We start from the raw sequence: 13,280 nt of genomic DNA on the forward strand, positions 1-13,280 counted from the left end.
CTTTAATGTGATATTTCTTAGTGTTCTAGGTTTCAAGCCTAATATACCAATTGTTTTAATAATGGTATAATGAGATAGTGAGGTAGGTTTGTGGATTAAAGTTGTATTTTGTTTTTATAGTAAAAAATAATTTAGTACTCCACTTGCAATCTAGCACTTATAAATTAAACAAATACTAATAATTTTGTAGCTTTAGTAATTCATTTTAAAAATATGTTTAATTTAATTATAGAATTAAATACAATTTTTACAAATTTGCCCCAAATAAATGTATTTCTGTTGCTATTAATGGGACATTAAACACCTCAATATAGTAATATAAATTCTTTCATTACATGTAGTAAAACAACTTTTCTTCAAACTTTCATTATTTATTTTCTTCTCCTTTCCTATAATTTAATTCTGAATATTGTGGGCTTTCCAATTTATAATAAATATAGAAGTGCAGACACAGTTATATTCTGCACAGTCATTGGCTGCACACTCTAGTAAGCCATTAAAAACCATTCCTAATTTATAACTAGATCAGAATTAAAATGAGTTTTTACAGAAGGGTTTCCAAGCTACATGTATGGGTGAGATAATTCATTGTCCATTGTAACCTGACGCTTCTAGAGTTTTTAAATTTGCAACACATTTATCTATCTGACTGAGTAGTGGTGAAGTTCCTAAGAGAGGCAATACGTTAAGTTTATTTTAACTTAGTTAAAAAGTATTGTTTTCTTGAGAAACAGACATGCATTCATAAGATTTCAATTAATGAATTAGTGCTTTAAAATAAAAACATACAATTGTAATATCCATAAAAAGCTATTTATTGAATGCAATATTTTCATAAGTGTACAATATAAATAAAAAACAAATAATTATCAAATAAATAATACAATAATAATTACAAAATAAAAATAACAAGAAATATATTTACATTTAGGATATTTTAATTTTTTTTTTTTTAACATTTCTTGCACAGCTACAATTCACATCTAGTACTGGTTCACAAAAGTGTCATGTACACAAGTTTAATATTAATGACTATTTGAAGTGTTATGTAGACTGTGCATTTCATAAACTAATTTTGCTTGGCATGAAATTAAATCTCAATAATAACACGCAGTGTAATAAATACATATTTTCAAAATACAACTGCAATAAAAAATGCATATAATGAAGTTATCTAAATGTACACAATGAGAGTCAAACCCTAACACTATTAATACATTTTTTTTTTAAAAAGACAAATAAATAAATTTTATTGACACAAAAAAACATAGCTTAATACTTATTATACACAGAACAATAGATGGTAAAAACAAAGATATAATAAAAGCAATTTATAAATATACGTTTATACTTTTGTATATTTAATCCCATTGGGATTAACATATTTTACAGTCTGTTTTAAACAGGTACCACAGTTGTCATTTGACTTTGTATTAGTTTATAAAACTAATAAATTAAACATGAATTGAGAAAATGCATGTAATTGGCTAATGATACTCTACAAATCCATTGCATTGCTAGGCAAATTTCACTAAAAGGTCCCTCCAGTATCTCCACTAGTTAAGATGGAGATGACTTTTAATGAGTTTAGCAAAGTTAGAATAATAGTTTATTTATTTTGAAATTTCCTTCTGAAAACTGTAAAATGTAATTTGTACACCCTGTGTCTCCATATATTCTTTTCTCTTTAATCACTTTTAGTACCCCAGAGTTCTGTTGGTGGAAGTTCATAGAACAAACCAAGTCATTTTATTCAACATCTCGAAAAAATGTTCTTTTGATGTGGGTCTTATAGCGTTTGGTATTGATGATGTCATAGACCAATCAATGAGCTATAAAATTGGTTAGTACCACGTACATTCCGTTTCTTCTTTTCATGTAGTACTCATATTTCATTCCAGACAGAAAGAAGACTTCCAGGTGCCATTAGTTCTTGTAATAAGTTTATTGTAGACTTCCTCTGTAAAATAGATAATTAAACATAAATATACAAATTTTCAAAACATTTTCAGGTTGGTTTACTCATTAAATAGAACACTGAATGTATAAGTTATTGGGGGGGGGGGGGGGGGAGAACCCTTTACCAATTTTTGATAAATTTTGAAAACATTTTTAAATTTATGTGATCAAATTATTCTGTATTATTTTTACTCAAGTACTATAATTGATTATATTCTATAGTTTATGACTTCTAGCAGTTGATTAATATAACAATTTTAGGAATTAAAAAACTTGAAATAATGTAGCAAGAAGAAACAATGGGTTAATAAAACCCATATTACAATATCACAGAATATATCTATTAGCGTTGAAACACTTTTTAACCCCGTACTTATGACAAATGATTGTTTCTTTAATTTGATTAATACAACTCCAGTCATTAACTGTTATTACATCTTTTTATCTAATCATTTTTTTTATTTGTCACTGATATCTCTATTTGATTAGCCATAAATCAGTTGGCCAAATTGACTTAATATTTACCTTAATATGGAAAATCACACGTCTTCTGCGTTCTGGTAAATGCCAGCATTTTCAAGAGTTTGGCAGCTACTGTTAATCACAAAAACAAGCAACTCGGTAAATCATTATGTTTCATATTCCAAATAATTAAAAAAATAAATAGCAAGCTTAACATAATATAATTAAAAAAAAATACACTGGCTTACCTGGAAGGAGTAAATTTCTTTGCTGCAAAAAAAAAAAGAAAAAGATTTTAAATATATTTTAAATAAATATCTAGACTATGAGGTAGATCACAATAATAAGAAACATGTATCTAATAATTTATCTGCAAAAATCCATATAGACTTTAATTGAGATTTTCTGTTGATAAATCATTAAAGGGATACTGAACCCACATTTTTTCTTTCATGATTCAGATATAGCATACAATTTTAAGCAAGTTTCTAATTTACTCCTATTATCAATTTTCCTTCATTCTCTTGGTATCTTTATTTGAAAAAGCAGGAATGTAAGTTAATGAGCCAGCTTATCTTTGGTTCAGCACCTGGTTATAGCTTGCTGATTGGTGTCTACATGTAGCCACCAACCAGCAAGCGCTACCCAGGGTTTCTGAACCAAAAATGGGTCGGATCTTGAGCTTATATTCCTACTTTTCAAATAAAGATGCAACAAGAACAAAGACAAATTAATAATAGGAGTAAATTAGAAAGTTTTTTTTAAAATTGCATGCTCTATCTGAATCATAAAAAATAATAATTTGGGTTCCATATCCCTTTAAATAAACATTTTTAACGAATTGTGATCGACTCCTATGATAGATCTCACAGTGCCTCCATTTATAAAAATAAAACTGACTGTTGTAAGCCCAGTATTTTAAGACATGTCTAATTATTTATTAGCAGATACTGGACAGTGATTATATTTTACTGATTCTAAGGAAAACAGACAAATATATGCATTGTTACTAGAAAAAGTGGTATATATTCAGTGGATATATATGTAATTCATCATTAGCAACATATATGCTTTATTGTAATCTACATTAAAAAAGCTATTTAAGCGATCGATCACAAACCTTTAGAAAAACCTATCTATTCATTTATTTACAAAAAATTCCAATACACTTTAATGGTGGTTTTGTCTTGAAAACCATTAAATATGTTTTTCTAAATGATTGTGATCAACACCTAAATGGCTGTGACTTTGTATATCTAATACCACTAAATATGGTTTGTGATAAAACAGCTATTGTCTTGTGTGATAAATATTCTAATTACATGGCTAAATTTGCCTACTGTTCTTACCTGATTTCCGAAGACGTTTAACAAGCCAGGCTAGTAAGGAAGCAGTAGACAAGACAGATGCACCAGTGGCTACAGCTCCTACAGTAATCTTCAAAGTGGGATCATCAGGAACTTTGGGACCTGGAATAATGAAAAAATAATTGATTCAGATAGAGCATGGAATTCTAAACAACGTTCTAATTTACTTCTATGATTACATTTTCTTTGTTCACTTGTATCTTTTGTTGAAAAGCAGCGTGGTTGTGGAACACTATATGGCAGTAGTTTTGCAACATTGTCATCCATTTCAAAAGCCCTAGATGGCAACACTTTTTCCTGCCATGTAGTGATCCAGACAACAAAGAATAAAATGTGAACAAAGCACATTTGATAGTAAAAGTAAATTGCAAGCTTTATAAAATTGTATGCTCTGTCTGAATCACAATATATATTTTTTTGGATTTCATATCCCTTTAATCTCCAAGAACATTTTAATATTTCTTTAAAAAAATAACTTTGTGTAACTATGTTGACTGCTTTGTGTCGATTATTTATAAGAGATCTGCTAGTGTTCACAACTGCAAAAAATGTTTTCCAAATAAGTGGATATAGTAAAAATTGGCTGCCTTATTAGTAGTGTTTCAAAGTGAATGATGCTTTGCTACCAAATACCCAACTAAGAAAAGAATACAATTTTAGTCAATATAGCGTTATTACCTTCACAAGTGGGAATAGTAGCGCTCCATTTGCCATCACTGCTGCACTCTAAAGTATTTGATCCATTTAGAAGCCATTCATCTTTGCAATCAAATTTACACACAGTGCCAAATTTGAAGTCTCCAAGAACATTAGTACAGTTCATTATGCCCATGTCTGGAATAGGAAGAGTTCCACATTGCACAGCTGCAAAGAACAAAGAATAAATATATTAATGGCTTCAATACTTGTAGATTTTTTATATGGAAGAAGCATCATAAAATAAGCTGTTGGAGCAATAAGTTTATTTGCTCACAAATCCATTAAAATAAAATTATTTTCTGGAGTATATTAAAGTTCTGAAACTTGTATCAATAAAATAAAATCTTAATAGCAGCCATTAACTATGCCTAAACTACTTTATCTATTATTACAAACCTACAGCGTGTAACAGTTACCTTCACATGTTGGTGTAGAAGAGGTCCACTCTCCAGAAGACGCACAAGTGAGCTCCGATGCACCCATTAACTTGAACCCTTCTGCACAAGTAAAAGAACACCTGGAGTTGTAAGATGATTTTCCCTGGCACTCAATATGTCCATTTTCTGGGGCATTTAAAGATGGACACTGAACAGCTGTGAAAAAAAGAGATGAAAATAGCTAAATAAATTAATCTGAACTGTATATAAGAAAAGGCAAAGTGCAACAGATAAATTGATTATTAATAGTAAATAAATTAAATTACAGCTACACAAGTCATAAGACATTTACATTAATCTTTTTTTAATGAAGAGATATACAGTACCCACATACTATAAATGCACTTGATTGAAATTTAGATTTAAAATAAGTTTTGGAAGTCCAAGTTAAAAAAACTTTAAATAATTACATATTAAGTTAAATATGTACTGTTTCATTGTACGTGTAAAATCAAATACAGTAAACTATAATGCTAAATAATAGACTTTTGCTTGAGCGTTAATATATTAATTTCACTTGTAATATAAGTACGCAAATGAATACACTGCTGATCACTTGCAAACGATGTTATCGCATGTACATGACGTAACAGTTACCTTCACATTTTGGCGCAGAAGATGTCCACTCTCCAGACGATTCACAGTTGAGCTCTGATGTTCCGAATAACTTGAACCCTTCTGCACAAGTAAAGGAACATTTGGAGTTGTAAAATGATTTTCCTTGGCAATCGATATGACCATTTTCTGGGGCTTTTAAAGATGGACACTGAACAACTGTAAAAAAAAATAAAAAAAATAATAAAATATAAATAAATAATAAAATTATAAAATTAGCTAAATAAATATATGAGAAAAATGCAATAAATAAATTGATTTATAGTAAAGGAAGTAAATTAATTTTAATATAATACACTCATACTATAAATGCACTCGCTTGAAAATTTAATTTAAAATAAGTTTTTAAAAATCCAAGTTATAAACTTTTTTATAATTACATATTGTTTCATTGTACATGTAAAATCAAATACAGTAAAAAAAAGCATTACCAATTAAACTATATTGCTAAAGGGGTATAAACTTACAATATCAGATGTTGTTGCATCATAGACTATTGCTCAAGCGTTAATATATTATTGTCACTTGTAATATAAGCACGAAAATTAAAGCACTGCTGTTCACATGCAAACAATGTTATTGTATGTACATGACGTAACAGTTACCTTCACATGTTGGCGCAGAAGAGGTCCACTCTCCAGAGGCTTCACAGTTGAGCTCTGATCTTCCGATTAACTTGAACCCTTCTGCACAAGTGAAGGAACATTTGGAGTTGTAAAATGATTTTTCTTGGCAATCGATATATCCATTTTCTGGGGCTTTCAAAGATGGACATTGTACAGCTATAAGAATAAAACATGTGAAAATAATGTAATTAGTAAAACAAATCTAGACAGTGTTTGAATAAAAGGGCAAAGTTCAATGGTTAACTTGATTATAAATAGTAACCGAATAAAACAATAGCTATGTACTTTCAAATTCAAATGAAACAAAAGCTACATATAATGCTAAAGAGATATAACATTTCAGACAGCTATCAGTTGTTAGTCTAACAAAGTTTGAAATGTACATGATGTAACTGTTACCTTCACATATGGGGATATCCGATGTCCACTCTCCAGAGAAGGCACAAGTGAGCTCTGACGCTCCAATTAAATTAAAGCCTTCTGCGCAAGTAACAGAACATCTTGAGTTGTAAAATGGTTTTCCTTGGCAATCGATTAGTCCATTTTGTGGGGCATTTAAAGATGGACACTGAACAGCTGTAAAAAGATAAATAAATCAAAATAAATATATAAATACTGTGTAGCTATAAAATAGTACATATAGATGATAAAAGTAGCTAAATAAATATCTGAGAAAAGGGCAAAGTGCAATAGATAAATTAATAATGTGACAGTTACCTTCACATGTTGGTGCAAAAGATGTCCACTCTCCAGAGGCTTCACAGTTGAGCTCTGATGCTCCGATTAACTTGAACCCTTCTGCACAAGTAAAGGAACATTTGGAGTTGTAAAATAATTTTCCTTGGCAATCGATATATCCATTTTCTGGGGCTTTCAAAGATGGACATTGTACAGCTATAAGAATAAAAAAGGTGAAAATAATGTAATTGGTAAAACAAAACTGGACAGCTTTTGAGAAATGGGCAAAGTTCAATAGTTAACTGGGTTATAAATATTAACTGAATGAAACAATACCTATGTACATGCAAATTCAAATTAAACAAAAGCTAGCTATTAACATATAAAGCTAAAGAGATATAACATTTCAGACAGCTATCAGTTGTTAGTCTAACAAAGTTTGAAATGTACATGATGTTACTGTTACCTTCACATTCGGGGATATCAGATGTCCACTCTCCAGAGGAGGCACAAGTGAGCTCTGACGCTCCAATTAAATTGAACCCTTCTGCACAAGTAACGGAACATCTCGAGTTGTAAGTTGATTTGCCTTGGCAATGGATATTGCCATTTTCTGGGGCATTTAAAGACTGACACTGAATAGCTGTAAAAAAAAAAAAAAGAATAAAAATAAATACTGTGCAGCTATAAAAAAGTACATATAAATGATAAAATTAGCTAAATAAATAAAACTGAAGTGCTTTTTGAGAAAAGGATAAAGTGCAATGGTTCAACTAATTATTTAGTAGGCTTATGTATTGTTTCTAAAGTTCATGCAAAATCAAATTAAATAAAAAATATTCCCTTTTAGCCTATATTGTTAAAATGATATACTTTGACAATGTCAGTCAACATTAAAAATATGGTACAGATACAAGTTTAATATATGTGAGTAATGAGCAGTTGATTAAGGTATGTTAGATTTAAAATACAAATACGTATAGATGAATTATCCAAGTATATATAAATATACTTTATATACATTAAATACCTTGACATTCAGGTACTATGGCGCTCCAAGACCCAGATGAGGAACACTGCAGTGACTCAGTTCCAATTAAGATAAAACCTTCATTGCACTGGAAAGAGCAATTTGAGTTATATTTAAATCTTCCAAAATCATCTTCGCAGTCCATCTTAGCTTGTTCAGGGTTTGTAAGATCTGGGCATGACACAGCTATGAGAAAATAACAATATTGTTTATAATCATAATAAGAAGAAGATGTTTTATAATTAGTAAATATGAATACAGTCACTCTATCCATGTATTTAACAGTTCTATATAGTTGTGAGAATATAGATTATTTACCTTTACATATTGGTGCTTCTTCTGTCCACTGTCCAGGAGCAATACAAAGTAGAGAGGGCGACCCAACCAATGCAAAGCCTTTAACACAACTAAAATCGCATGTAGAGTTTTCTGGTAGATTGTCTTCTGCATTAGAACAGCTGATTAATCCATATTGTGGTTCAACTGGACGCTCACATTGAATAACTGTCCAAATAACAAAACAAAAACATTGTTTATTATATATATTGTAGCACTGATTTTATATATATATATATTTTTTTTTTAAATAGATTGTTCTGAATCTGATACATACGATACATATCTGAAAATTTACAACATAATACTCTGGTGAATTCAAAATAATGTGCGGAAATTATGATATTTGTGTATACCTTCACAGTGAGGAATTTCATTTGTCCACTCTCCTTGTGCTGTGCATTGGACGCTTTCTGATCCAATCAAAGCAAATCCTTCGGAACATTTGAAATGACAACTTGATTTATATGTGAAGTCCCCATTAGTAAGGCTGCAGGTAACTGTTCCTTGGTCAATATTATTTATTGCTTGGCACTTGACAGCTAAAATAAAACAATGGTATTATTAACGCTTTATTAATAGAATTCCAATAATTAAGTTTTGTCTTTAAAACGTAACTACCTAATAAAGATAGTATTACATCACAAGGACATTGATTTTCAATTAACTTTATTTGTGCTTATTCAGAATCATAAGTTTGGACAAAGTTATTTTATGATAAAATCAGAATATGTCTGTTTGGACAGTGAGGTATATTTATGCCCCTGTGTTTACACGTTTTCTAATTTAGGGCCATTATATTTAAGAATAAAAATCTTACAAAATGATGTAAAGATGTGTCTTACTACAGAAGAAATAATAAATAATTACTACATTGTAAAAATGTGTGTATTAACATTGTGTAAAATGGTGGAACTTATTTAGTTGTTTGTTTAAGACATGATCTTCTCATACCTGTACACTGTGGTACCACACCATTCCATTCAGAGTTTCCCATACACTGGAGTTTATTATTCCCAACAAGCTCAAATCCTTCATCACAGGAAAACTCACAACTGGAGTTATACAAAAATTCACCAAAGGGGCCACTGCATCTCATGGATCCATGATCTGGAGTTTTCAAATTATAACAATTTATCACTGAAAAAAATAAGAGGGTAAATTAATGTAGTGCAAAAGAATATGATATTAATAGTAATGTATACAAATTACTATATTAACAACGCTGTTTGAAAAGAGACAATTTGAAAAATCATATCTCATTACTACAATGAGTCAGGAGTCTCACTAAGGATGTATGTAGCTCATGTAAACAATCATTTTACCATATATTTGTGAATCAAATGGTTTTATGGAAGAAGCTCTGTTATTGATGAATATTACGGAGATCAAGGGTTTATATATTGTTGCTTCATTTAATTATACGCATATATGTAGCAAAGATACCAATATTTAGAGGTACCTATCCATATCTATTGAGAATAGTCCAAAAGAAATGGTACACACTGTTGATGCCTCTGAAGAAAGAGACATAAGTTCTTAACTAATATCAGACAAGAACATTTATCATCATTGTGTTATTATTATGCGTGTTAACACCACTTGTCAAAATTTAGAAGTGGGAACTGGTTACCATGAAGGGGTTGAAGAAGAAAAAAATACTGGCTATTATTTAATTACCATTGCATTGAGGGGCACTTGAAGACCATCCAGAAACAGTGCAGTGGATTGTGCTATCAGAGTCCATATCGTAACCTTCCTGGCAGCTAAACTCACAAGATGTCCCGTAATTGAAGTTGCCATTAGGAGCAAAGCAATTAAATGATCCTTTATCGGGTTGTTCCAAAGGTTCACAGGTTACAACTAAAAATAAAAAAAAGACATTTGTTAACACGTGATTCCATTACAGTTTCCTTCATAATCATTGCTCTAAATGTAAACGTTCAAGGATGTGTACTTATGCACTTTAGTTTAAATGAAATATAGAATGCAGTTACCTTTGTCACACTTCTCTCCATAAAAACCTTCATTACACTTGCATGTATAATTATTTATTGTCTCAATGCATTCTCCATGACCACTGCAAGAGGTAGCATTGCACGCAGCTGTAAAATAATGAAAATATATGTTAATCAGATTAGAGAGAACCTGTTTTCATGGGATAAACTTCAAAAAGAGGATGACAATAAAGGAATTCAAGAATGCGTGGGATATCCTTAAAGTGAATGTAAACTTTGACGAATGTGTGCCCGTTTTTTAAAAATCCTATTAAAAACAGGGGCACTTTCATTCATCAAAGTTTACATATCAGCCGTTTTGTTAAAATACTTACCTTTTCTTCTTGACAGTCAGACCAACAATTCCCCCGCTTGCTGCGCGTTTCTTCTTATGTCAGAAATTAAGAATCTGGCTTCCTCCAATCACAGCTTCCTCCCCAGAGCAAACATTGCCAGAGGCCATGCCATGATTGGAGGAAGCGGGATTCTTCATTTCTGACCAATGAAGAGACACGCGGTAGGCGGGGAAATCACTGCTCCGACTGTCAGGAAGAAAAGGTAAGTATTTTAGCCAAACTGCTGAAATGTAAACTTTGATGAATGAAAGTGCCCCTGTTTTTAATAGGAATTTTTAAAACCGGGCACACATTCGTCAAAGTTTACATTCACTTTAAACCTATCCTATAAATTAAGCATACACTGGTTTTCTGATAAAGTATATATATATATATATATATATATATATATATATATATATATAGTTTTTTTGTGAACGTAATTTTAAATGATAGATACCAATAAAATAATTACATTTATAGGCATATGTACAATGCCTAAATAGGTAAGGTTATAAATCTAATAACTTAGTTTGGGGTGATATTTTCATACCTGTGTAACACAAAGCAACTTTTCGGTTTTTACAGGATGCATCATTCCATTTTCCAGCATCTGCTTTTCTTCCAACATACATCTCAACACAGTCCTCATCCTTCCTCTTGTTGTTGGGTTCATTGCTGGCCCAGTTTTCTGCCTCTTTGGTAAGCTTTTTGTTGGTTCCCACCCAAGTCCACTGGTTGTTGATCTTACGGATGCCGATCCAGTAGTATGCACGATTGAAAGGAAGAATCTCGTTCAGATACTTGATTTCCTCTTGGTTTTGAATTGCCACCAAATCTGTATAATGAGTTTTACAATAATTTCTTGCCTCTTGATAAGTCATGTTGACTGAAGAGTAGAAATAAGACCAGCCGTGTACTCCAGAAAACATTGAAAAGCCTATAATAAAGTGCAGGATATAAATTAATAGTTTACAGATATAGCCAAAATGATCTACATTATTTGGTAATTGATAAAGAACACTGCATCATGTCCACAATGGCTTACCATAACTTAAGAAGGAGAAATAAAATAGTGCAATCATTCTTCTACTTTATTTCAGAAACTGTGCAGCAATAACCAGTGACAAAATCTGAAAAAAAAAAATGTATCAGTTATTGCTGTAAAATATCTCAGTGCAGCTAAGCACCAAAAACGTAAAAGGTCATTATCTCTAGAAAATGACTATCTCAGATATGAAAGTGCAGATAAACATGTACATACATTTAGCAAAATAAAATAATGTGTATATATAACTAGAGAGAGAAAAATGTGTTTGTGCACAAGCAATAATGCTCTATCAATATGCACTGGCTCTATGGGAGAGACAAACAAGCCTTCACAAGCCTGTCAAGACAAAGTTGGTTTATTCAGTGCAGGAAGAACCCACAAACAGTATAAAAACATAGCTAAACAAATATGTAAGCAACAGTGCAATATTAAAAGCCTCTAACACAATAGATCATTTTCTTTTTATACTTGTATGTTCCTTTAATTGGACGGTAAAGTCAAAATTAAACTTTCATGATTCAGATAGAGCATGCAAATTTATACAACTTTTCATTTTATTGTTATTATCTAATTTGGTTTGTTGTCTCAGTATCCTTTGATGCAGTCAATACCTAGGTATGCTCAGGAACAGCAATGCACTACTGCGATCTAGCTGCTGATTGGTGGCAGCACATATGAACTTGTGGTCATTGGCTCACCCAATATGTTCAGCCAGCCCCCTGTAAGGCACTTATTCTCCTTCAACAAAGGATGCCATGAGAGTGAATCAAATATAATAGAAGTAAAATGGAAAATTGTTTTAAATTGTATGCTCTATTTGAATCATAAAAGAAAAAAAAAAGTTTTTTTATGTCCCTTTAATTAGCAGCTAATATCAACTAACTATAAAACTTTTTTCCAAGTTAAAAATGTTTCCTCTGCTAAATTTACTTTTCTTCTCTCCAAAGCACAACTCCAGTTTCATTTTCTTATCAAAACAACCTGTGTTATTTTATCAATGTGTGTTAGTTTATAAAGGAAAATCAATTTAAAGAAAAAAATTGAATTTGAAAATTAAGGTAGCCATGCAAAATAACCACAATATAACTGTATTTTCCATTATCTGTACAAATTAATAAGTGTATTGCCAGATTAAGTAAATGAATGAAAAAGCTCTTTTGATGTGCACATTACTATAAAGCATAGCTAAACAGTACTACAGACATCGCATTACTGAAATACAATGAAAGACAGTTAGCAAAATACATTAATACAATATAGTATCACAGTCAAATGAGAGTGTTTAATCCTATTTAAAATAAAGCATTAATAAATTATAAAAGAATATACAGAATATAATGATTAAATTAAAAAGGAGTTACTTACAGTTCTTTGAGGAAAAAGATCTCAGAACAATAATTGTTAGCTGAAGTTTTAGGTGTAATCTTCTTCAAGAAGGAAATCCAAAATAGGGACTAAAGTGCTGTTTGCTTGACTCTTGGAGTCTACTGGATACTTCATGTTACTGTCACCGTCTTTTATACTCTATACTGCTGAGTTAGTGAGAAATTCCCCAATGACGTAGCTCATCTGCATAAAATAGTAGGATGTCCTTCTCTGGAAGTGAAGAAAGTCCTGGGAGAGACAGGAATTTTCCCTGAAATATCAGTATGGAAAAAGTCTACCCATTTAAATATCCGCAACCATTA

At 31.0% G+C, this 13,280-nt stretch overlaps 1 protein-coding gene across 1 annotated transcript; it reads right to left on the reverse strand.

Annotated features, from left to right (window-relative positions):
• Positions 1–1,397: 1,397 nt before the first annotated feature.
• Positions 1,398–13,065, reverse strand: LOC128640714 (E-selectin-like). Its single transcript, XM_053693142.1, has 20 exons — positions 12,958–13,065; positions 11,590–11,674; positions 11,095–11,481; positions 10,207–10,314; positions 9,890–10,072; positions 9,164–9,349; positions 8,566–8,751; positions 8,192–8,377; positions 7,874–8,059; positions 7,310–7,486; positions 6,883–7,059; positions 6,565–6,741; positions 6,145–6,321; positions 5,522–5,698; positions 4,904–5,080; positions 4,467–4,652; positions 3,771–3,890; positions 2,670–2,691; positions 2,485–2,553; positions 1,398–1,960 (listed from the first exon to the last, which is right to left on the reverse strand). The coding sequence occupies exons 2-19, from the start codon at positions 11,624–11,626 to the stop codon at positions 2,499–2,501; spliced, it is 2,904 nt and encodes a 967-aa protein (XP_053549117.1). The 5' UTR covers positions 11,627–11,674; positions 12,958–13,065; the 3' UTR covers positions 1,398–1,960; positions 2,485–2,498.
• Positions 13,066–13,280: the final 215 nt, after the last annotated feature.

The sequence above is a fragment of the Bombina bombina genome, chromosome 10 (genome assembly GCF_027579735.1).
Source record: "Bombina bombina isolate aBomBom1 chromosome 10, aBomBom1.pri, whole genome shotgun sequence".
In the NCBI taxonomy this organism is placed as follows: Eukaryota; Metazoa; Chordata; class Amphibia; order Anura; family Bombinatoridae; genus Bombina; species Bombina bombina.